Source organism: Corvus moneduloides, chromosome 4 (genome assembly GCF_009650955.1).
Source record: "Corvus moneduloides isolate bCorMon1 chromosome 4, bCorMon1.pri, whole genome shotgun sequence".
In the NCBI taxonomy this organism is placed as follows: Eukaryota; Metazoa; Chordata; class Aves; order Passeriformes; family Corvidae; genus Corvus; species Corvus moneduloides.
The window spans coordinates 26,866,792-26,892,646 of record NC_045479.1 but is presented as its reverse complement, the minus strand read 5'-3'; the positions used below and the strand labels follow the sequence as shown (position 1 = coordinate 26,892,646).

The window sequence follows — 25,855 nt, the reverse complement described above, 5'->3', positions numbered from 1 at the left end:
ACAGGTGAGTAACTCGCTGCCAGTATTTGGAAGGGTGTCTGGAAAGCAGCTGCTAGAGAAAGCTTTGTCTCAGTACAGAATCTGCAATTACACACTCGTTTTGCCTGTGCCCAATGTAAACAGTCCAACAAGGTGCCACTCTGCAGTGGTGTAAGAGTAGGACTGGCAGCACATGAGTAGAAACCAGAGGGTGATAAGGATGGTCAGGTTATCTCTACTTCCAGACGGGATCCTAACCTACCCTGCACTTCTGTGTTGGCTTTATCAGAGTCAACTTCTTCAAAGGGGCTTTTTAAACTCTTAAGCAGGGAGTAGTCACCCTGACACATCACTCCTCAAGAGAAGTGCCTTAGACTTCTCCAAGCCACAGTTTTCTTCCTTTTTGCAAGAACAACACGAAATACCTTGGAATTAAAGGAACTATCAAGGTGACAGACACTCACTCCAGCTGTAGTTGGTGCAACCAGACATTTCCTGATGGATTTCAGGCACACTTCTACCAGTAAATTGTCTGCTTGGATTGATTAATGACTTCTGAATTGCAGTGAGAATTTGGCAAATGATCTTTGGTTGAAGAACGGCCACCAAAACCTGAATGCAAATTACAAACTGCAGAACTTTCCAGTTCAAAGAAAAACAGAAGGAAGGACATGTAAATTGCCTTTCCTTGAAAAAATGTTCTTTACAGTGTCTTGGGTGAACTCTAGGAAGCTGGTGCCACTGGGCAGCCTCCTGTTGCTGATCTTCTCAAAAATACTGGCAAAAGAGGTAGATATTGCTCTTTATTTGAAATAGTGAAATTGCTTATAGCCCAGAAATATTTTTTTTTTCCCATTTGAAACAGGTTCTTTAAGGAGCTTTGGGTTCAACTTTACTTTTCTGCTTTCAGTTCCTCAGTTCCATTTCTCACCTGTCCTAATTTGTTTTAACTACTTGGTTGGAATTTTCCTCTTGTTTGCATCCAGATGGTTTCCTAGAGTATGTTTGTGGGTAGATCTCATGGAATCTTTCCTCTCCTTTTCCAGCCTGTCTCAGCTGAGGCTCTGACAAAATCAATGTGCTGTTGGACGGGACAGTGATAATATTGCTCTGCTTCTTGTGACTGCCTTTTAGCTTTTCCTTAAAACAATTATGATATCATGGATAAATAAACTGAATCCCTGTGTGGTTTATGGGCCAGTATAACTTCAGAGGCTAAGAAAGGTGCCAATTTGATTATGTGTCCAGGATGAATATTTGAGATTAAAGTAAATATCTATCTACTTTGTAGAATTCAACTGATTACAGTACTTGACTAGTCTACTAGGTGATCATAAAGCAAAAAGAACAATGCCATAACTCACACAATTTCTTAGATCTGATTAAATGAGGTTTTTATTAATTAGAAATGCTAGAAACACAATTAGCATGTTGTTTCATAGGCAGAATACATTAGGGGTTATTTTCCTATTATAGCACCCAGCTGTGTAAATCCTTACTCATGTGTTTAATGTTTATTTACATGACGAGTCCAGCTGGTCTCACTGGGACAGTGAACGAACAATAGTTTTGGCACACTGCTGCTATATTATTCTTTACTGAACACCTTCCCCTGGAGCCAAAACATGTCCAAAAGGTTTGTAAGAACAGGGAGAAGAAGTTCACCTGTGATAGTTCAGGCTACACTGCCTCTAGTACATGGTTTTGCTTATTCTTTCCCTCTTCAAAACCACTTAACAGTACTAAGCTGAATATTGAAATAAATGGACCATGGGTCTGTCCTGCAGGCTCAATACCATCACACTCTGAAGGACCAATTCTCCCAGAGATTTTAATGTAGCAGATCCACATCAAATAAGAACTCTGGCATCCTGACTAGTATTTGCCTGTGGTTGGTGTATAGACAGTAACCTGAGGTTGCTCAGGAAGGTCTTGCTAAAGATTAGCTACCAGCCTTGCTTGCTCTGCCAGTAATGACAAAGAGGCAAGAAAAGGGTAGAGGAAAACTTGGCTTGCATCCACAGAGATACACAAGACATTCACACTTCTGGTGCTAATCTTCATTTGCTTTTACATAGGCTATGTCCCACACCCTGATGGATATGGCTCTGCATGCCTTTGATGACCAGTATCTGGGGTGCAGAGAGGAGATGATGGAAGAACTGGAGCAAGGAGACTATTTTCAAAAGGAAATAGCTGCTAACAAGGACTATTTGAGTCTCTGGAAGAAGGCTCGGGAGGCTTTGCTAAAGAGCCCTGTAGGTCTCCTGAGGGAGATGCGTGAGAGCCATGCCATTGTCCTCATGGCTTACACCATGAACTCTTCCCTGCACTCACAGCTGAACTGGGCTACATCTACAGCAGGAATCTCTCCAGAGCACTACAGACACAAGTTCCATTTTAAATATTTTCACTTCTACCTAACAACTGCTATCCAGATAATGAAGGAATGGCAGAGCAGAATGGGGGAACATAAGTGCTACCAGGTGTACAGGGGTGTAAAAGACTTACATATCGAGGCCGAGGTGGGCAGCAGGGTGCGATTTGGCCGTTTCACTTCTACCTCCCTCCTCAGGAATGAAGCCCAGAAGTTTGGGAATGAAACTTTGTTCACAGTGACCACTTGCCTGGGATCAGCTATGCAAGGCTTTTCTTACCACACATCTGAGAAAGAAGTCCTCATTCCCCCTTATGAGATATTTCTTGTCAAAAGCTTCTTTCAGACCCAGCAGGGTAACCGGCTGCAGCTGCATTCTGTGGGGAACTACAGCAAATACCAGTGCCAGCTGGTGGAAGGTATTGTATACAGCCTCTCACGAAAGGAGGGGATGCAGGACAGTCTGGTCTCGACTGCCCCAAGCAGCCCCACCAGCTGCACCTGCACGGGGCCACATTCAAGGCCAAACCTGTACCTTGCCTGCCATGTTCGACTATGAGAACCACACCCAGGTTTTACCTGTTTGCTGTGAAACCTGGGACAATCCCACAGCTCATTAAAGATGAATCCACCTGTAACACAGCAGGTCTCAAGGTTCTTTGCAGCCCCCATTTATCCCCCGTGCCATTGCAAGGATGTTGTAGGACTCGAGCCTTTGGGTCCCCAGCGTTTTTATTGCAAGAGTGGGTGAGACTTGCTTGAACCAAGTAATCTGTGCTGGTGTCTTGCAATGCTGCTACACTTCAAGCCTCAGGACTGTTCTAGGCTTTGGTCCACTACTAGTCTGGCAAGCTACTACTTCTACATTTATCTCTGGCAAGCTAAGTGTAAACAAAGCTACTGTCACTTTATCAGTGACCTTTCTCCTGAGACAGAAGGCAGAAAAGGTATCCTTTGACAAAGGACACACTGAGTTTCCTGTTTATAGAGAGAACTCTATGCTGGAATACCTCATGGGGTCTGTTTCATATCCCTGCCTTTCTGTGAGTCTACCACCAGTCCAGGACTCTTGTTTTTGTCTCTTTGTACAGTAGAACAAAGTAGTGTGTCAATGCAATCTTTGAGCTCAAAGCAATCATTTAGGAGTGAGAGTTTGTGCCTTCACAGTCAAAGTAATAGATAGAGTTGAGGAAATGGCTTTTGTGGGCAAAGGTTGTGTTAGCAAATGCAAAAAAGCATTAAGCAGTGAAAAGAGGTCTAAATGACTGCTCTCTTGACTTTCTTTCAGCTTCAAGAAGCAAGAACAGTGGTTATACTGCACTCTCCTCTGCCATTCTTCCTAGTGTGCTTGGAGTTTCCCTGTGCTTGGCCAACAATCTCTGATTCTCTGGCTGCATCCAGATATGTGCCCTTGAATAGTACACAAGAAGTCTCTGGAGTTCCTGCTGCTATGGAAGGTTCAATCTTCCCTTTGCTTTCAGCTGCAACTCTCCAGCAAAGACCGGAACATTCAGCCTGGTTCATCAAAACAGACGTTCCCTGGACCCATTCAGGTAAGAGGAAACTTATCTATGGCCTTTCTGAGGACTAGATCAGGGATAACCTTCACTGTAGATAGCTTTTCCCTTAGGCATTCAGGAAAGACACACAGGGACTCTGGACTCCTTATAGATATCTTAATACCTTTATTTTAAGTGAGAAAGACTCTGTGGGATGCAGAAGGCACCATGGCAGTAAAGCCAAGTGGGTAACTGGGCAGCTGTGCATATCTCCTTTGAGCGCAGGATTCGGAGTCGGATTATTGCGTTGGTTGAAATGACAGAGAAGTACATTAAGCCGTGCAGATTCTGGCAGACCCTGAACAGCCTTTCTTTGCCACTCTTAAAACCAAGATGGACTAGCACTTCTGGAGTAGTGTCTGACTCTGAAAAGCAAACAGAGGAAATCCAGAAGGCGTTATTACAGAGAAATTACAGGGGAATAAAGGTGGACATATTTTTGGCTAGATTGTTACATTTCTGAAATCAATCATACAAATTGCCAACCCATTCTTGCCAACCTGACCCATTCTTGCCAACCTGACCCATTCTTCCCCAAGACACTAGTTAGAAGAAAACACAGAAAAAGTTATTGACAGCCTTTTCTGAAGTTTTACCAAGCAGGCCAGCAAAATATCGTGCCACCAACTGCAAGTATTGTTACGCTGGTGGCTGCAGGAAGTATGACTTCAACCTGAAAACTTCAAAGTAAGGAAAGTGCTGTAAATTAATTATTCTTATGTTTCAATGTTTTTTGGTAAATTCATGTGAGTCCTAGAAAACAACTGCTTTACATCATCCTTAGAACTATAATCCTTCAGTTTGTATATACTGGTGGGTATACACAGAATTAAACTCTCATTTTTGGGACGGGGGAATAGACACAGCAAAGTCAAATGCATGACATCTACATTCAAGGGACAAAGCAATTGAAGACTGAGTAATGCAATGTTTTGTCAGGCTACAGTTCCCTGAAAAGTGATCTATGTCAGTCAGTTCATACAGACTAGATGGTGACAGCATCCCTTGATAGGTGGAAGCACAAAAACATTCTCCTTGCTTGGGTGCCCATCATGATACCATTTTGACTGCTAAGAAAGTTATGTCCTTCTGCTTGCACCGATGGGTTCTCCCAAGGCCAACTAGAGATACAGTCCTGGGATAGCATGGGGCTCAGAGACTGCTCCTGATGTTGCCTTTAATTGTGCCAGAGCCCTATAAAGCCAGACTGATTGCAGCAGACAGGTTTCATCAGTTATTGCTGCGGTTAGATGTCTGCAGCTAGAAGTGTTCAAGACTTGCAACTTCCTGTTCCACTGTATACTTCTAAAGACTTTTTTTTCAGAACTCAGTTCAACCAGCTGCCTTTCCCTCCATTCCTTTCCCTAAGCAAAAGGGGTCTGAAATTGAGTGAAATGGCAAAATTGATTTTAGCCTTCACTGCTGTTCAGAGCTGAGTCTGGGCCTCCACACCACTTCTTCTACTCTCATGGCATCAGAGACCTGGCAAATTGCAGCGATGAAGGATGACAGACACTCCAGATCAAGTCTTTTCCTCAAACTTAATAGGCTTGAAACAATAGCTATTAATCTTCCCAAAAGACCCAAAGTGAAGCAGGAACAAAACCTCCTGCATATTGTTCAAAGTATTTTCTGTCATGTTCCAAATGATGGGGGCTCTAGAAGAAAAGAATTTGCATCCACTGCAAACACCGAAGACCTGAAATCAGTTTCCGGAATGTGACACACAGGCAGTTGCCAGCCTGATCAATTAAATTTGGTTCAATATGGAAGAAGTATTTCAGGACTACATGGCATTCTTAGTGGAAAACACTCAGGAGTCAAAACTAACTGACAATTCCAGAAATACAGCAGTTATATCATTTAGTGTTCTCTTTCAGCTTATGTTCTCATGCCCACAGCTCTGACAACAAGAGAGTTTGGCACTCTGATTGTATTAATTGGGAGTGAATACAGCAGCTCAGCTTTCAGGTGAAAAGAAGTTAGCAATTGCAGAGTACTCATTTTATGCTTCATCTTATATTTTCATCTGAGAACTCAACCATCCTCTATAGTGGAAGCAGTATTCCTGGTGAGACCCTTGTGGGCTGCAGGTCCACCTTTCTAAGGATAAGGGTACAAAAGATGTCTAGCTTGGTTGAAGGCATATGTACAAGCTTGCCTTACTGGAACAGACAAAGCCTGTTTCCACTGTTTGTGGTATCTATTTTTCTGTTTATGTGTGACTGTTCAATTTTTCTTTTATAATTTGCAGGGGTACAAAAGCAGTCATCGCAAAAATTCATTATTTCGAGGCATAGCTGCAAGCATTAATGTTTATATTTATAAACAATAGAAATTTCTAAATCTCATTTAAAAACCTAATCTTGTATCTATTTGAATTAGAAGTGCTGTCCTACACCTTTTATGTCCTGAGCACAGCAAGAAACACCATCCCCTTTCAGCCATGGCTGTAGGTACCTGTGATGGTACCTGCTGCAGGCAGGAGGGATTTGTGCTGTACCTATTCTCTCCTTTGGAAGGCCTTTGGACGATCTACTAATTGGGAACTAGCATTAAGTAAACTGAATTCTCTTAAAATTGGAAGGAAGGGGAGAGGAGGAAGAAAATGAGATGAATCTGGGTAAACATCACACAATAGAATTAATGACAAGCAGGCAGGCAACAGGATGCAGCTGAAGCCCAGCCTCCGGATCCCTAACTCATCACATGCTGCTGGAAAGCACCAGACGAGCAGAGGGGAAAGAGGCTGAAGTTACTATTCCATACACATTTCAGCAGGAGTATTCAGACAAAATCAGGTAGGCAGTCTAAATGTTTAATTTGAAAAGTTTCTGTGGTAAATCTCCCTGGAGCTGGAGAAGTAGAAATACAGAAATATATGTGGCCTGCCTAATTCTAGAAGAAAAATGTAAAAACTAACAAAAGTGTTAATGTGAAAAGTAAGAAGCAATTTTTAGCAGTAGGAGACATAAAATCTAAAGCAGCTATAAGAAGCTGAAATAATCATATGTAAAGAACAGATTCTAAAAGTCTTCACATCTGTCTAGTATGTAAAATGTTTGTTGAAGTGCTATTCCTTCTAAAACATTCTGTCTTCTCAGTTTCTATCGATAAGGGAAAAAAAATGACCTTAGAACAAAACACCACTGGAGTAGAAAGGTTTTATTATCACACTGAGTCAGAGAGCAGGCTAGCAACATCCCTGAGGCAGGATTGATACGAAATCATAGCTTGCATTAATATGGCTTTGTTTCCTGAAAATCACAAATCTTTACAGTGTGTGTATTTTGCTTCCTACAGCTTGAAGAAGATGTGTTAAAGAGTTTATTCTCTTGGCAGAGGTACAAGGTAAATGGCTGAAAGAAATACACAGTGCTGTGCAAAATATTGGGGGGGAAAACAACCTCTTTTCAGACTGGCTTGTATTTCAACACTGAGATTAAAAGTTGGCACGGGATTGTGGAAATCATTCTGGTTTTCTACCGTGACCTTGTGGGGGAGGGTGTGTTTAGTAAAATACAGCTGGGTCAGAGTCAGATGATTTGCAGCTAACAGATAGTGCAAGAACTACAAAGGACCAAAATGGCACAAAGGTACCTTTTTAAGAAGAAAAATCTGGGTAGTCCCCTACACGTAACTATTTGTAGTTCTAACTGTGAAATTTAGGCACCAACAGCAAGAAGAGGTTTATCTTAGAAAAATGCAAAGCACTGCACAAAAGTGGCCCAGATTAGCAATAAGAGGGCTGAGAACATAAAAAGTACCAACAAAGAAACGAGTCATTCTACTCATTCATAGTTTGCCCCCATAGCAAAGATGTTTGCATTTAAGCTGAAATCATGCTAAAGCATTTTCCCTTTGCAGCTGGTGATAGGTTAAAGGGAAGTGACACCGTGTTGATTACAGAATCTTGGTGATCAGGAGTAACTCCGTGATCACTGATAACTCAGTCTCTTTGGACTCTCTATGTCAGCATGCATTTTATGAAGAAAAGTATGTTAAATATGCCCTTTTTGCTGGCAAGCTGGTAGCAGCTCAGAGAAGAGTGGTGGCCATAAGGATTAGACACAAGGGTTTGAGGGGAGTTGAATTTTGTGCTCTGGTCTGTACAGTGACAAGGGAGAGCCAGATTCTGCTCAGTCAAATCCTAGGCACTTTGTGAGCGCCTGCAGATATTGGCTCCACATGGAATGGAGAGAGTGAGGCTGTGCAAGCTGGGCAAGCTGGTGTGTGCTGCTCCAAGGCAATGTGACATCACAGCCTGCAGGCCTAGATGCACCTTACAGCGCTTACATGGAGTGCTCAGCATCACGGGAATGACTGCAGAGTAAAAAAACAATGGGAAATTGATTACAGCATTAGGGAGGCAAATAAACCATGAGGGAACAGGGGCTAAATATCAGGGAAGGAAATACAGTGAGAGATGTGTGTAAGGTGACATAGGTTAGGATGGGGTTCTTATATACAATTTTACTATTCACTATGAATTCCCAAGGGGAAGCTTCTTACTATAAGCACAGAATGCTTATATAATAGCATCTTCTCTTGAATGTTAGAAGAAAAAAGCTATGCTGGCATAAAATACCCTTATTGTGACACAGACCATGTCCACTCCACCAATCATCATGGTTGCTGAAAAACTGGATGGCAGTAAAAATGGAAAAATTAGGCTGATACAAAAGAGTGCCTAGAACAGGCCTTTAATCTTAGACCACATCTTTAATTTTGCTGATTAGATGAGATTGTTCCCTTTTTTTAGTGAACTAGTTCAGCTTCGACCATCTTCAGTTTCCAAGGTTCAGTTTCAGTTTCAGTCTTCAGTTGCCAATGACCCACATCCATTTTACCAATCTGCTCCTTACATATTCGTTAGCTACTTTTGTTGCTCTGAGTTTACCCAATGTCTTACAAGGTCCTTTTCCAATCATTTGGCTAAAGATCCAAAACAAGAATTAAGATTTCTACATTTACAAGCTATGCCTTGGGATTTGACCTGCTCAGTATGAAAAGAACCAGTGGGGGAGAGATAAAGCATATTTCACTGCTCCTTAACAGCTATGGTTATGGGTGTTGAAAAGAGTAAGAAATTTTTTTCTCTCTTGAAGTAGCCTATTTCTGAAGAATGGCATTGAGTGACCTCCTTTACCCAGATAATCCCAAGAGAAAGCAAGAACTGATCAATCTGCATCAGGAATTGCTTGACTGTATGTCCACAAATTTCCATGCAACAAATGAGCTGGTTGGAGTGCTGAATAAGCACCTTGGCTGTACCATTACCCCCATCGAGATGAGAGAGAGCAGCACAGTCAAGGAAAACTGTGAGATTATCATTCAAGTGATGAGTGAGATTCAGCATCAGGTGCAGAAGATTGATAGTGACATGAAGGAAAAGCTCGAGCCGGTGCTGTACCAGAAGCTGTATGATATCAAAGAGCCTGAGTTGGAGAAAATTGCAATAGCCCAGAGAGTTTTTTCCATTATTCTTGGAGAAGCAACTTCAACAGCTGCGATGGTAGCTATCAAACTTCTTGGCTCCAACTTTTTAACTCTCACTGTGAGCAAGCTCATCGGTCTCCTTGCGGCTATTGGGGCATCTGTTCTTGGGGGAGTTAGCATTACCATTATTGGGCTTGGCCTTGAAATGATCCTCCATGCCATCCTGGGAGCTGTGGAGAGGAGTCAGCTTCTGACAGCTGTGAGAAGTTATGAGAAGCACCTGGCTGAGTTTAAAGCAGCCTCAGAAAAGTACCAGTGTGCCATACATGAAGTGACTTCTTTGGTGAGACAGCAAGTTCAGTAAATGAAGCTGGAGCTCTCGCTTCTGCTGTGATAGCAGCAGCAGCAACTATGCCAGCAGAAACCTTCTCGATTCATTATGACAAATGAACTACTGATGGCTCTTTTTTATCTTATTAGTGACAGCAGAACAAGAAAAGTGACAATTCAGGAAGCTGGCAGTGAAATATATTAATAAAGAACTGGTTTGCAGGTGTTTCTGGGAGGCAATGTTTCAAATACTTCGCACCTTTCCTTAAGGTTATTTTCTGGGCAGCATTGTAGGTAACCTTGAACTGTAATTCATACTAGTGACAATAATACTGACTGCTGGACCACTAGTGGTGAGAAGGTGTGTTTCTACATCAAAGATGATAACATGATGGGAGAAAACAATTTCAACAAGGCAATTCATGCCAGCGTCTGGAGGCTTTATCAAGACATCTGTGGTTGCTAAACTCTTAGTGTGGATTAGTGCTAAATCTGATAGACTGAATTCCCTGTTCATTACAAGGACTAGCTGAAGCATAGCTATTTCCTGCTGTCCTAAGGAGCCAGCCAGAGATCTTCTCTGAATAAACTATAATCCCAGTAGACTGGCAGGTAAGAGAAGCCTGGCCCTACAGGCAAACACACACAACCTTGCCCCACAACTGAGAAAAACCAGCTGCTGCGTTCCAGGTGTGCCTGGCCATGATTAACCTTTTGTGCTTGTAAGGCTCTGCTCCTGCCAACCCACAAAAATGTCTGTGCAAAGTTGCTGTTTTTTGACTGAATTGGGATTATGCACATGTCCAAGCGCCTGTAGGGTTGAAGCCCTATTAATGTACTAAAGTTATTTTCAAGTGCTTTACCCAATCCCACCAATGTGGGACTGCCAAGAATGTGCTCAGATTCTGCATTTCACAATATGCTACCAATTGTCCTTATTTTTCAGACTTTAAAACCACAGCTGGAAGCAAGAACATTATTTGTAGTGTCTTGTTTTGATTTGCTGTGGATTGCTTTTCCTTGATCTTAGAAAAAAAGTTAATTTAAGAATTAATAAAAACATACATGAGTATTGGAAGACCTCTCTTTTCTGTACTTTTTTTTCTGAAAAACCAATCTTAAACCAAATAAAGAAGTATTAAAATTGTCATTATACATGCAGTTTATATACTAAAACCAAATTCATGCATGTTTGTTAATATTCAATATTAGCAATTTTAATTTGTTAATAAATTGATAATGTCTATGAAATAAAGAGATGGGTGAGATTCACAACCCTTCCATTCTGGGGTTTGGGGGGGTTTTTTTGTTTGTTTTGTTGGGTTTTTATTCTCCTCCACCTCTGACTTTAATCTTTTCTGACTACTCTTCCCTTTTATGCACAAAACCCACTAGATGGCAATGAAACTGCTGGTACTCAACAGCTCTGCCAGTCATCAGGGAGAAAGCCCAGAGTTTAGAAGCAGAGACGGGTGCCAGGGTCTGAGACAGTGGTGCCAGCTGCAGGCTGGGCTATGTGGGTCAGGAAAGCCACTTCAATGGTGGCAAAAAGCACTGCCTTGCCTACACGAGGTATTGCGGTAGGTGAGTGGTGACCTGAAGCATCATTTCTCCAAGATGTAATATCTCTTGTCTCCTGACACGACTGACACTCAGTTTAGAACTAGTTGTGTAGAGGCAAGAGACTCTCAATCAGTAGAACAGCAATATTTGTGTGTTGGAGAGGTAGGAGTTCCTGGCTCCTGTTTTCTATGTGCAAATGTACACTCTAAAGTAGGAAGAAAAAACAGCTCTTTGCAAGATTGCCAATCACTGGTGTGTGAGAATAGTGGAGTCAAATAAAAACAAATCTGTTGTATGTTTCAAGCAATTTGCCCACATTATCTTACCCCTCTACAGTGACATGGCACCTGACAGCTGTGTGGCCACAGCTTTCCATCACATCCTCTTGAGCTTTCTGCCTTTGCTTAGGCTGCTGATCTGGACAAAGGTTTAAGAATTAAAACTGTGATATGTGTGTTCCAAATAAGAACAGCCTCAAAAAAACTTCAAACCAGCCCAAACCACTCTAAACTGCTTCCAAACCTATGTGGAAAAACAGTATGGCCGCAATCAAAATCTGCCCTGAAGAATGTGCTTTCTGGTAACAAAAATAATACAAAGTGAACATGCCAAAGAGGCACAAGGTGGGGATGACTATGCTGTGCACGTGGTTAGCAAGACTCCCTAGGCACTGAGAGCTCCTGAAGCTCTGGCTCTGAGGATGCTCATTGACTGCCTATCTGCTTACTTGGATTTTGTGCAGTTTGTGACTAATGCCAGCAATAATGTGATGTACAATTTATAGTCTTTTACCCACCCTGCAGTGATCCTTACAAATTAGCCAACTGAGACTCCATCATTTGAAAAACTGTAACAACATTGTGTTGCATGGTATGTCCACCAGGAGCAGGGAGTCTAGAAATCCTGCCCAGAGATCTCACCGCCTCTGCTCCCAGGTGCCACCTGTGCAGAGAAAAATTTCCTTCCTATATCTCCTCCCCGACATGCTAGTTCTTTAAGCCTGCACCCATATTTTATTGCCTGCACATTGATGTTTCGTGCATCTTTATCCTGTTTCTTCATGTGCTGTGGACTCTTGCTGGAAATTGTACTTTGGACAATGACACAAAACAGTCCCCACTAGGTGTTCACCAGCCTCGCCAGCTCACCACAGTAGGGGCTGTAGGAGGAGACAAGTAACAGAGTAGTTTCTGTGGTCCCCGATGGCATCAAATGATCTCTCCCGTTCTCTTCGTTCATCTGAGCTGCCCGATGAACGTCATCCAGTCACCTTTCTCCAGCAGTCCCCGGGAAGAGCAGCCGGCGCAGGAGCCCAGCAGAGGGATCCCAGCCTCACCCTCCGGGCGGCAGCGCTGCCGCGAGGCCAAGCCCCACAGCAAACCCATGCAACAGACCTGAGGCTGCGGGCAGCCCCTGCTCCCGCAGCGCTTCGCCTTTATTCCCCATGGACAGAGGCTTCCCCCACGCCCCTCGGCTCTACCTTGTTTCAGGGCACGGGGGGCACTTTGGGGGATGTTCCCTGGACAGCGTGGGGGAGCAGAGGCCGCGTTCACAGCGCTGCTTCCAGCACTGGCCGTGCGGGAGCAGCACTCCCGAACCCGCACTCCTCCAGAACCGCGTATGCCCACCTGCTCCCAGAGCCCGCCGGGGCCGGCTGGCCGCTGGTCCCTAGCCCTAGCCCCGTTCCTGCCCCTGTCCCCGCCTGTCCCCGCTTCCGCTCCGCCTTCCCGGCCCTCCCCTGGCCCAACCATAGAGTTGGAGCCTCCGAGAGGGAGCGAGGGGTGGCGGAACCATCGAGCTGGGGCTGCCGCTTCCGGAGCGCGGCTCCGCGCCGCCACTCGGTCTCGGTGCAAGATGGCGGCGGGGCCGCGGCGGCGAGCGCGGGGCTGAGCGAGGCCACAGCAGCGGGAGGGAGCCGGGCCCGGCCGGGCGGAGGGTGAGAGGGGCGCGGCGGTGCTGGGCGGCGAGGAGAAGAGAGGCGAGGAGACGGCGGCAGTTCGCGCTGCCTCATTTTCTTCCTCCTTCCATCGGGCGGGAGTAAGAGGGGGGGTTTTCTGCCCCGTTCCTCTGTGGCCAAAAGAAGAATGAATTTAGTGCTTGATTTCCTGTATTTTTTTTTCACCTTCGGCCGTTAACTTGTTGCGTTGAAGCTCTTTAGCGTGGGTGCTGAGAAGATGTGAAATCGAGGTTTCCGAAGTTCGTTCTCTTTCCCTTTAGCCTTTAAATATTAGAAAGATGGGAAATACGTGGTGTAAATGTTACTCCTACCTCTGTTTGGTGAGCTTCCCTCCTAAAGAAGTAATAGTGTCTTGCAAAAAAAACCCGAAATCCCAGTGTTGTGTCAGGGAGGTAGGTTTGGAGGTGGAGGGAGAGAAGGAACATCCCTAGCTGTAGTTTGGACCCTTATCTGTAAGCTGAAAAAATGTCTAAAGACGGGAAATAAGTTTTTGCAGAATAACCCTACACTTGCTAATGGATACAGTGAGTGCTGGGGAGAGATATCAGGGGTAGTTAGAAGTCTGAGGAGGGGAGGAAATGTGTGGGGAAACATTTGAAACAGAGAAAGGTGAAAACTGGGGAGCACTTACGAGAGGGAAAGAGAAGCTAAACTCTGATATGCACTTAGAGAAATAGGATGTGTGTTTCTACCTGCCCTGCACCCCTCCATAGTGTAAGCACGACACTTCTTGGTTTGAGTCTTAGCGTGAATAATAACAAACTCGTCAATTAGTTTAAAATTATAACTTACTAAAGTAGTAGTAATTAGGTACTTAGTTAAATAGTAGTACTTTATTGGAGTAGGGCAATTTTGCTATGAGTGACTGAGCTCATAGTCAGGCTTGAGGACCTTACAAGTATTTGAGCTCTTTGGGGGAGTAACTTGCTGATACCAAGAAGAGAAATAAGCATACTCAAGCTACCAGTGTGTAGGACCTGAAACAATGTCATCTTTTCCAGGTCCCTCCCTCTTTTTCAAGTTCTGTTTTTTGAGGCAGAAGAAAAAAGATCAAAATGGGGCGGAGATCTACATCATCCACCAAGAGTGGGAAGTTTATGAATCCCACGGATCAGGCCCGTAAGTATCCGTGAAAGCTAAGCCGGTGGGAAAGGGGAGTGCCTAAAGAAGCAGGTAAAAGCTTTCTCTGAGGATAGAATCCTCACTTGTGGATCAGGACTGAGTTTCTCTAACTTGAAAAATGCTATCTCAGTTTTGGCTAAGAAGGCTGCTTGCTCTCATGCTCTTGCTTCTCTTGAGTATTTACCTCTTGATTTTCTACTGGTTATCAGTGTTTGGAGGCCTTTGTACTTAGTTGCTGGACAAACTGCAGGCTGCTTCCTGGGACAGAGTTAATCTGTCCCAGGCAGGAGTTTGAGGAACTTGTCAAATTTTGCAGGTGCTCTGGTTAGATGGGGGAGTTGTCTTACTGGGTTTTTTTCCTACTTTTTGGTAAAATGCCAGATGTTATCAATGCTCAGCAAATAAAGAAAATCCAGACTCCCACAAAGGATATGCTTTATTTCAGAGGCATTCTCAAAGCCTACATATATTTGATGTGTGTTGTCTGATGACTCTATTTCAGCTTCTCTGCTGCAATCTTTTCATGATATCACCTATCACTATGATTTCTGTTGCCTTTTGTTCTTTTTTGTATGGGAAAAGCCCTGCTTCTGGAGACATGAAGAGTGTAGTATCTCTTTCTTTTTTTCCTGTATAAAACACAAGAAATAGAAATCTATTTCATGCTGTATTTCTCTTTCACTGGGAAGCTGAGTTACAGTAAGTCTTTGTGAAATGTCTGAGCTGTGGAGAAACAGCCCTAGTCTTGATGAAGGGAAGGTTTTTCATTAATTTGATTTTGTCTTTCAAGTTGTTATTTTCTTTTTCTTTTCCACTCTAGGGAAGGAAGCTCGGAAAAGGGAACTAAAGAAGGTAAATCAAGAAATTGGGGAACGTTTAGTTGGCATTTTCTATACTGTGTATCATGTCTGTAACTGTAAAGGGCTATGAATAGACTATAGATATTTTGGTTGATATCCTAAGATTGACTTTGGAAATACCATCCAAACAAATAGTTTAAAAAAATGTAGAAGTCTTGTTTTGAGTAAACATATCACCAGCTGTTTTTAAACTTGTAATTATTTTTGAAGCATTATTGTAAGTACTTAGGAGTAATATAAAAACCGAAGCAACAAAGCAAAGAAGCAAGCAACAAACCAAATTAAAAAAAAAAAGACCAAACTAATAAACCCCAATTCTCCTGCACTTCTTAGTGTGTTTTACTGTATTTTGTCAGTTTGGTTATTGTGTTGATTCTATGTGTCTTAGTTGGAGTGAAGGAATGATAATAGCATTTGCAATTACCAAGATAGTGGAATTAAAATTACCAGAAGTTTTAACTACATTTGCTGCTGATTTGTGCCATGGTGAACATTTTCAGGGCATTCTGAGGTGTGTTTCTTCCTTCAGAATGGAAATATTGAGGAAGGGGTAACAGATGGTCTATGTCTTTCTTCTGCGAAACTTTTCTGATCTGCTTGATCTCTGATCTTAGAACAAGAAGCAACGAATGATGGTACGAGCAGCTGTACTGAAGATGAAAGATCCAAAGCAGATTATCCGAGACATGGAAAAATTGGATGAGATGGGTGAGTGAGAGATACTAGGTTTTGGATTTAGGCAGTGGTTTATGTAGATGCACAGCATAGTTTTAACAGATGACTGGGGAGACTGAAATAGAGTGTACTAGTTTGAAAACAAACCAGTGGGAGACTCCCAAGTCAGAACTACAATTCAGTAGGAAAATTAAAGGCAGAAAACACTGGCTTGAACTGACAGAGTCAGGATACAACCTGACACCCTGTTGGTCTGGGTAGTGGTAGTAGTCCTGTTGAGGGGATGAATGTGGTTTTGTTGAAGTGGTGATCATGTAGAAGGGTTTGGTCTTCTTCTGAAGGTCCAGGGGTGGTTATGTATCTCTTGTCTTCTGGGAACCCAGTAGGTAAGGGCTGGCTGTTGTGTTCCAAACCCCAGATTATATCCAGGTAGGAATGCCTGGTTCCTCCCCCTGAGTGGAGCATCTCACACTGGGGTGATGTAATTATGTATGAGTTATGAAGTGAGACTTGATGGCCCATTAGCAGAAGGCATCCCCAGAGGGAGTTATCAGGGATGAGTCATGGAAGAGATAAAGAGCATTTCCCCACCTGGTTTAACAGCTTATGAAGATGGGGATAGAATACATACTTTTGGTTACATCTTACATTGTAACATAAGACATAGAGTAATCTTTTTTCCTTTCCTGTTAGAAGGAGGGGATTCTGTGAATAACTGGAGATTGTTTGTGATTTGGGGTGGTGTGGTGCCATCAAAGAGTACTTTTTTCCCAGAAGATGATTGATAAGAAGAATGAGTAGTGTATGTGTGCTACTACTGTAGAGTTCAAGGAGGAGATTGTTATAAGGCTGAAGACTTCCTGAAAACAGGGATTGGAGCTTATTTGCTTTGAAGTAGTTTCATTCATGATAGCTCTGCAGTAGAATAATTTGCAAATTTTTCTGTCCTTTTTTTTGGCTGTCTTGGATCAGAGTTTAACCCAGTACAGCAGCCACAGCTTAATGAAAAAGTGCTGAAGGATAAACGCAAAAAGCTCCGTGAGACTTTTGAACGTATCTTGCGGCTCTATGAGAAGGAGAATCCAGACATCTATAAAGAACTGCGCAAGCTGGAGGTGGAGTACGAGCAGAAGAGAGCACAACTCAGCCAGTATTTTGATGCTGTCAAGGTAATGCTTACTATGTTTCAGTCTTGTAACTGTGGTAGTGTATTCTCTTTGCTCATTAGGTGTGGCAGTTACAGAGGAAGGGAGATTTGTACGAGTTCAGCACCATGTGGCCCAAATGAAATATTACTTTACATAGTACCTCCAATTAGAGCATTTCAGCGAGGACAGTGTCGTGGTTGTCAGGTCACTGTCTCTGATATGCTGATCTCATTCAACATGAAAGGAGGAAAGGGAAATTTGTGTTGCAAACCAACAATATCAGCCTTTTGTTTTCTGTATTAAAGAGAGAGCGAGCCTGTGAGTGTGCCATTGATATTTCTGTGAATTTCTGCTAAGGCTCTTGCTAGCAATAATGAGAATTCTTTGTCATTCCTTTAAAGATCTTTCTCTAACATTCTTCCTACCGTGTTGGAGAACATAGTGTTGAGCAAGTGCAAGGATCTGTAAGATTTCTTTTTTCTTTTCTTTTCTTTTGGAACATGCAGCAGTCTGTGACTTGAATACTTAAGAAACACAGCCATACTTGTCTGCAGCCTCTTCATTTTGTAGGTGTAAAGGAGGATAGAAACCTGACTGAGTTTTGACTGAAATACTGAGGCTTTTCATGGGTGCATTGCAAGTGCTTTGGTTTGCATTGAAAGCTTTTACTGTTGACGCTTTCCCAAATTTCTTTCATGGATTGCTGCAAGATAACACGCCCTAAGAACAGACAAGTGGTGGCAGGTCTCACATGTTCTGTACTTTGAAAAGTAATGAGTTTGTGCAGTAGCTTCTGTGGGAGTAACCCATTCTCTCTCTTTTTTTTTTTTTGTTTTTGTTTTCCTTCTCTCCCTTCCAGAATGCTCAGCATGTTGAAGTGGAAAGTATCCCCTTACCAGATATGCCTCATGCTCCATCCAACATCCTCATACAGGACATTCCCCTCCCAGGGGCCCAGCCACCTTCTATCCTCAAGAAGACGTCAGCCTATGGGTAAGTGGAAAAAGAAACTTAGCAGGGAAGTAAAAAGGAGGCACTCATATTATGGGGAAGGAGCTAGGGGTAGAGGCAGGGGTAATATTGACTCACAGAAGTCAGGAATTCTGTGCAGGTAAATTCTTCTTTCTTTTAATCAAAGCCCTTTTTAATCTTTCCCCACTATTACAGCTTTTTGTTTAAATTCCTTTAAGTAATACATTATACCTTCTAGTTTTTGTCTTTTTCATATCAGTAAAACTTAGAGCCCTGCTGCTTTGAACGTGAATGCCTCTTAAATTGCCTATGTATGTTCTTTTGTCCTGCTGGCATATTCAGTGTATATGAATAGTTCACATAAACTGTTAGTTTGCTTGTTAAATTTTTTTTTTTTTTACATTCTAGTACTAGTTTTTTTCTGTTTCTTTCTAAATAGCCTTCTGTTTTCACCAATTCTGTGATTATTTAATTCTTCTTCTGTGGTAGGATTCAATAGCTCATTTTTTTCAGTATTGTCTTCCGTTGCTTTCTGAGGAGCTTTTGTCTGATCTTCAGCAGTCACGTCTTTGTATGAGGTTGTAAACTCCTTGTGTCAAATCTATACTTTTTAAATGTTGGTGTTGCTTTTTAGAAGTCTGCATAAGCAGTGGTGAGAGAAGGCTAAATAATTCTACTAAAGACATGTTTGTTTTAATTTGTTCTTGTTCCTGCATTTCTCATTTCCTTTCTTATTTCCAGACCACCAGTTCGGTCCATTTCTGTACTTCCTTCTCTGGGGCTTGGTGTTCCACGTTTACCTCCAGGGAGGAAGCCCCCTGGACCTCCACCAGGGCCACCCCCGCCTCAAGTCCTACAGATGTATGGCCGTAAAGTGGGTTTCACCTTGGATGTGGCTCCTCGAAGGCGAGAGGAGGAGATTTCTTACAGTTCAGAAGCAGGTAAGGACTTTCCTATTACCCTCTGGGGTTTTCCTTGACCTCTGTTTTGCTATGGATAGTACAGTGTGCCCTAGACAAAGTGTTCTCTCGGCATTATGAATGTTAGCACTACTTGAAGGACTCCTACTAAGTGATTGCACCTCTGAGGTAATTCAGATATAGTCAAAATATCTGCAATTTTGTTACCACCTGCATTTTTAAATATTGAAACATTTAATTACATGTCTCAGATACTTTTTTGTTAGGTTTCACAGATATTTTTAAATGAACATGTAGCAGTGCTGAAACATTGTACGTATTGCCCCTTTAAAAAACCCGGTCACTCTCAGAGAAATCTTCTGTTTGAAAAACCCATCAAATAGACACCCCCAAACCAAAACCACAACAACAAAACCTACAACCAACCCTCAGTGTGCATTTGCTAGGAGAACACAGGTCCTCTTTTTCATACAGTTGCTGTATCATCCCTAGAAACTTTTGTGACTGGATGGATTAGCTTTATTTCATGCCAGAAGGCATCGCAGTATTTCAGTGGTGGGCAATTGCTGAATAGAAATTAATGAACGAGTTGCAGTAGCAGTTGCCTTCACTTGTTTGCTGTGCAAATTAACCAGCAGGTTAATAGGAAACCTTACAGATTTTCCAAAATATCCTTTAAGATACGTGCTAAAAAGTAAAAGGATGACAGTTTGTCCATGCTTTTGTTAAGGGGAATGTTGTGACTGTAAACATACACTGGTGTGAAAGAGTATTCTGTATTTGGAGTTCATGCATTTCCTAATACTTTGCCTTCTGCAGGACAGCGAGGCCATGATGATGACATGTCCAGCACTAGTGAAGATGAAGGTTATCCTGAGGATATGGATCAAGATAAGCACGATGAGAGCAGCGATGACAGTGACAGCGATAGGTCAGATGCAGACAGTGAAGGCGAGGACTTCCTGCATCGTGATAACGACAAGGAGAGGGAAGGTGGCGAAGAAAAGAAATCAGGTGTGAAAGGGAAATGAGAGCTTGGGGGTTGATGTTTCAAAAGAAAAACACTACTTGATAGAGTTGAGGGGGTGTGTGTAATTTATTTAGTCAACTAAATGTTCTAACTCACCTAAAGTCCAGCTAAAGGATTTCTATTAATAAATGGGTCAGAAGGAGGCTACCTAAAAGTGAAGCAACTTTCAGATAAACCTGTTTTCTTAAAAGTTGAGTAAGCTTATAGCTCCCAAGGCGTCTTTCACCTGTATCATTGCATTGGTAAGGTACCCTACAAAATTAAGCCTCAGTGTAAAATATGCTCACTTGCCTGGGGGAGACCAGTTGGTAGAGAATACTAGGTTAGCAATCAGTAACACCAATGTTAACTCTTATCTACGGAGCATCATTGTGTTAGAATGATATGCTATCTATACCAGGTATTGACCGAACTATCTGATTTTTCTTATTTTCTTCCCGCCTCCTGCTGCCCTTATCTGTACTCTGCTTTCCCCAGGTCACAGTGTCCGGTTTGCAGACATGCCTGGGAAGTCACGAAAAAAGAAAAAGAACATGAAAGAACTGACTCCACTCCAGGCCATGATGTTACGAATGGCAGGTGAGTAAGGTGGATATATGATGTAATGGTAATATGCCATTAGGCTTCCAGTTAAGGTTTCTCTGGTAAGCTTACTTTGCTCAGGTTTTATTTTATAGAGTAAGTATTTTGCTGTCATTATGTAGGATCTGCTGAGAGTATCAGCTGTCATTAGGTATTTGAGTTATGGCTTGGGTTTTGCTTCTTTTTTTTGTTTGTTTGTCTGGGGATTTTTTGTTTGTTTGCTTTTGTTGGTTTTTTAAATTTTTTTTTTAAAGTAGTGTGTGTGTTTTGCATAGCAGAGTTGAAGAGCAGCAATTTACTGTTTTTTTCTTCTAAGCATTTTCTTGCTTAGCTTTTAAGCAGTTTTTCAAAATGCAATATGAATCTCGTGGTGAAAGAGAAAGGGTGACATTGTCTATGTGCTCAGCATGTAACCTGTAAGGATTTGTACTCCCTAAAAATACGCTGCTTAACCAATAAGTTAACTATTAGAATGAAGATTATTTTTTGTTTTAGAAAGAAACTCCAGTATCTTTCGAAGGTGCAGGACTTTCTTGGACATGGGGATTATGTTTATTTTGACATTGTGTCCCCCAACCCCTTGTTGTCCCACTTCCACACAAACTTCCATAAGGCTTAGATCAAATAGCTGCAGTTTGGGTTGGTAGTATAAGTTTCAGGTCCCAGAGGAACACATAGCTGTTGTTGTCAGAGCTCTATCTAGAACAGCGATGATTTCTCTATTATTATTTTTATTTGTTTTCATTTTATGTTTAACAGTAAAAAGTGATCAGATTTCTTCCCTTTGGAGTAAGGTTTATCTTTCTTTTTCTTCTTTTTATTTTGTGTGCTCAAGTTTCTCTGATGTTCACAAAGATGTTATGCATAGACAAATTTTATAAGTATATCTCCATATCCAGGTCAGGAAATTCCAGAAGAAGGGAGAGAAGTGGAGGAATATTCAGAAGAAGAGGAGGAGGAGGAAGAGGACTCAGAGTCTGAGGAGACATCACAGCAACAGCAGCAGCAACAAATCAGTGAGGAAGCTCTTGCAGAGACTGGGTCATCTACTACGACTTCCCAGGCACAGCAGCAGCAGCAGACTGCACAGGCTGTTCCTCCAGCTCAGATACAGGCGCCTCCCATGCCTGGGCCTCCTCCACTGGGACCGCCTCCAGCCCCTCCACTGAGGCCCCCCGGCCCACCCACCGGCCTTCCTCCTGGCCCTCCACCAGGTGAACACTTGCTTTACTCTGCTTTGAAGGATGCAGGCTCTCAGGCAGTGGTATCAGTCTGGGAGTTTGGAAGCTGCAGAATGTGGATACAAATATTGCTGCTAGCAAGAATTTTTCTTGCTTCTTTCCAGTCCCATGGGATACTTTTCTCTCTCATGGAAGATATTTGTTGAGTTCTATAAACTATGAACACCTGCGACCTTGCAATGCTTTGTTGATGCTACAGTAGAAAAATATTTTGACAATGGATGTTTTAGGATTTTAGCCAATCACCCCAAGGGGTGGCTGATCCTTTGACCAATTAGACTATGAAGAAAAAAGTCTATAAAAGAGTTTGTAAAATAATTAAATAGATCAATCTTGCTGCACAATTCCTGCTTGTTGGATCTCTCCTCCCTACCGCTGCAGGATACCATCATAGCAGAGTGTGTTGCAGATGGAGTATATGTACTCAGTTACTGAGACTTGTCTGTTGTCAGTCTACATCATTGTTGCTGTACCTTGTTTTTGAGGCATCAGGCTCCTGTAGCTGTAGCCTTCCTGATGGTTGTCTCTGTTAGAGCCAACACTGGCAGACAGCAGCAGAGCCAGTATATGAAGTGGAGTGAAAGAGCAAAGGTACTTATTTTTAGGCCAGAAGAACAGTCAAATTCCACAGAGAAAGGTTTTTAGCTGTTTAAATTCTGACAAACTCAGCTCCAAAGCTGTTACCAGTTACTACTTAATTACATGGGGAGGGACCCTTTTTCCATGATACTCTTAGCTATTATGAAGATGCTTCAGCTGTGTAACGCTGCTTCTTCTTGAGATTTTTAGAAATTCTACTTAATCTGACAGCTAGGTAATATAGCTTTCATTCATATGTTGAAGATCTTTATTATTGGTTGATGAGATAGTTGCTGGGGTGTATTTTTAACTGTGAACTAAATTTCTCTTTTGTTGCACGAATGCTTTCAGGAGCTCCTCCATTTCTGAGACCTCCTGGGTTACCAGGGTTACGTGGGCCTTTGCCTCGACTGCTGCCACCGGGTCCTCCCCCTGGGCGACCACCTGGTCCTCCCCCAGGCCCCCCACCAGGTCTGCCGCCGGGTCCTCCTCCACGTGGTCCTCCTCCTCGTCTGCCCCCTCCTGCCCCACCAGGTAAGGGGTTCTGTTTGTTCCAGTGCCATGTCCCTTCTTGCTTGCTTTTTGCAGTTTTTGCTGTGGTGATCAAGCCAGTGAGGTATAATGGACTGCCGGTTTGCCTTTGTTCCTGTCTGTGGCTGCATTGTGCTATGTGCTGTTACATTATTCTGTGTAATAACAACAAATAAGTGCTGTGCATGGTTTGGTAGCAAGAAATCTGCCCTCAAAAAGAGAATTTAAAAAGAGTTTAAACTTCTGTTCTGCAGGACTCTCTGAATACCCTTTGGGTGCTATAATGGTGTTCAACTAAATGAGTTGGAGATCGGGATATTTATTTTTTCTGCCTGGGTCAGATATTTCTGATGACTCTGAAATTCCTGTGGGATAGATTGTCAAGAAACTTTATTTTCAGATTATAACTTTAAAAATTGAAAGGGAACAGTATACAAGCTCCTGTGGCTTTCAGAGTCTGAAGAGCAGCATTTTCAACTCAGCATTTGGTGCAGGGTTGAAAACTTTTTTTTTTTAAAGCCAGTGCTACTGTATCTTGTTGGGAGTTATTTTGTTTTGGTTTTTGTTCTTGGCATTCTGAGCCTGTGCACTTTTTTTATCAAATATTTTGAAATTCCCAGATACGGAGACAGCTCATGCTTTCTTCTCTTCTTACAGGTATCCCTCCTCCTCGCCCAGGCATGTTACGGCCACCTCTGGTGCCTCCCTTAGGACCTGCCCCACCTGGGCTCTTTCCACCAGCTCCCATTCCAAATCCTGGGGTACTGAGCGCCCCTCCCAGCTTGATTCAGCGGCCCAAGGCGGATGACACCAGTGCGGCCACCATCGAGAAGAAAGCCACGGCCACCATCAGTGCCAAGCCGCAGATCACCAACCCCAAGGCAGAGATCACGCGCTTCGTGCCCACTGCCTTGCGAGTGCGCCGCGAGAATAAAGGGGCTTCTGCTGCCTCCCAGAGGAAACAAGATGATGAGCCTGCCCTCCCGTTAACCAAAGCTGCCCCTAAGGCTGGATCATCTGCCCCTATCTCTGTACAGACAAAGGATGACGTGTATGAAGCCTTCATGAAAGAAATGGAAGGTCTCCTGTGACCTGTCATAGTCCTAGTCAGATTTCCTGCCCCTCTGAACATGGATCAGATCACTGTGGAGGGAGAAAAAGGGAAAGTCCTCCTGCAACAAAAGGGCTCGCATGACTGGAAATAGTTCCCTACCCACAGGTTAACTTGCCAGTGTGCTGTGAATAGAGACCGCTGCAGCTGAGGTGTGCCTGGGGTCCTCCTTTCAGAGCCACCATGTCCACTTGGTGAAAGGAAATTGCAGTAAAGAAGGCGATGCTGCTCCCCTCAAGTCCTCCCCCTTCCTTGGAGGGAGCTGATGACACGCTGGGACAGGGGTGTCAGAGAGGGGGGTGACCATGCTCTGCCTGAGTCCTTACACACCCTGAGTGCTCTGGTGAGGGTAGTGGAACAGGTTTCTAAGGAGCCAGAAAAGTGTTAGCAGCATTTCATAGACAAATGGTTGTCCAGTTTTTATTTTCTGTACTGTTTTTTTTTTCTGTAAATATTTTATAATCATGTTTTTTAGTTGCAGTGAGGTTGATCAATCGTCTTCCTTCCAGGGTAGTCAGGGAGGTAATTTGTTGCATATACTGTACACTGGAATTTCGCACCCTATCCCCTTTATGGTCATCTTGATGGATTTTTGTTGGCTGGGGAAACTTCATTTTGTCTTGTGAAAGACAATAAATGTTCAGTGTATCAAAATACCATTTTTCCTGTGATTTGTGTAAAACTAGCAGGCAGGTGGAGAGGGGGGAGGGTTCTTTGCTCGCCTTGGAAGATGATAGAGGCATTCAGAACCTCAGAGAAGAAAACCAATAACCACATTGTAAATAAGATATACTTACTTTTTCCCACTAAACTTCTGCTATATTCTTATTTTTAAGTTCATAAACATCCCTTTTTTAACCTCTATTGGTAGCTAGTAGAAACTTAAGTCCTGAAATTACAAGCCAATTTATTTTATATACTCCTATTGGAAGGTTTGCTTCATATCGAGCCTCAGATAACCACTGGGTGCATCATGGACAGGCTACCTTAGGTAAAAATCAGTAAACAATTTTAATGTTAAAAGATTTGACTGACAGATAATTTTACTTGTGGCTAATAATCAATATTAAGACCCCAGACTAGCAGATACTTCGAACAATACATTTAGTTGGCTCTAAGTTTCAGTCTTAATGGAATACACCATGTTTTGAGGTCAAATCTGGTTTAAGGAGGCAAAGTTATTAGCTAACCAAACTTACACTTGAAAACTTTGCATCTGTTTTCACAGATTCTGGACACAATCAAAAAGGTTTGCACAGCAGTTCTCTTCATGGTTCAGGACTTAGTTGCAATTGTGTCAGTAATATCTTAAATATTTTTTTTTGGTTGTACTTTTGAAATATATTTTAGCTAAGTCTGAAACTTACAGCCTTGTCCACACACTTCTTCCACTATAATTTTATGATACTCTTATCATAGGATCTGGGGTGCATAAAAAGGAAGAACCTTGATTTAGAGTACAAAAACTTCAAGGAATGAAGATGGGAACAAGAAAAAAATTATAAATAACTGAAATTGATGGAAACAAGAGAGCAGAATTGGGAAAATGAAGGAAGAGCTGGTTGTACAACACTGGTGTAGCAGAGGGATGTGACTTAAGCCCAGCTGCAGGCTCCTTCATTGCTTTATGCAGGATAGGGTCTGCCCTTGCCCAAAGAGCGTGGAAGAAGGAGGCAAATATGCCAGGAAATAAAGAGAAACCATGGCAGATTACCAAATCAACAGGAATCTCTTTGTCTGTAAGACAGGGCCAGCATAGCAGAGGAACGTCTTGAATCTTCAAGAAATCACTTCAGCTTCCTGGTGCAGTGATTATTCTCGAGTCTGAGTAAGTGTGACAGCCTGATTTTTAATGCTCTGCAGAACAGCCTTGCCGTTAA

General features: G+C 42.7%; 2 protein-coding genes across 7 annotated transcripts; both read left to right on the top strand.

Moving 5' to 3' along the window:
* The first annotated feature begins 273 nt into the window (after positions 1-273).
* Positions 274-10,762, top strand: SMCO3 (single-pass membrane protein with coiled-coil domains 3). Of its 6 annotated transcripts, XM_032107660.1 has the most exons (5): positions 274-768; positions 2,058-2,775; positions 3,645-3,909; positions 6,170-6,716; positions 7,219-7,266. In XM_032107660.1, exons 1-3 carry the CDS (start codon positions 676-678, stop codon positions 3,737-3,739), a joined length of 906 nt encoding a protein of 301 aa, XP_031963551.1. In that variant the 5' UTR covers positions 274-675; the 3' UTR covers positions 3,740-3,909; positions 6,170-6,716; positions 7,219-7,266. The 6 variants fall into 6 exon arrangements, with proteins under 6 accessions (XP_031963551.1, XP_031963552.1, XP_031963555.1 ...); XM_032107661.1 differs by lacking the exon at positions 6,170-6,716 and having other exon boundaries at positions 7,219-7,268; XM_032107664.1 differs by lacking the exons at positions 274-768; positions 2,058-2,775 and adding an exon at positions 9,027-10,762 and having other exon boundaries at positions 3,742-3,909.
* Positions 10,763-13,077: 2,315 nt separating this feature from the next.
* WBP11 (WW domain binding protein 11) lies at positions 13,078-24,631 on the top strand. The gene is made up of 12 exons (XM_032107077.1): positions 13,078-13,183; positions 14,206-14,323; positions 15,147-15,178; positions 15,801-15,894; positions 16,834-17,030; positions 17,869-18,002; positions 18,723-18,922; positions 19,721-19,915; positions 20,409-20,510; positions 21,413-21,727; positions 22,685-22,867; positions 23,522-24,631. Exons 2-12 carry the CDS (start codon positions 14,260-14,262, stop codon positions 23,953-23,955), a joined length of 1,950 nt encoding a protein of 649 aa, XP_031962968.1. The 5' UTR covers positions 13,078-13,183; positions 14,206-14,259; the 3' UTR covers positions 23,956-24,631.
* Positions 24,632-25,855: the final 1,224 nt, after the last annotated feature.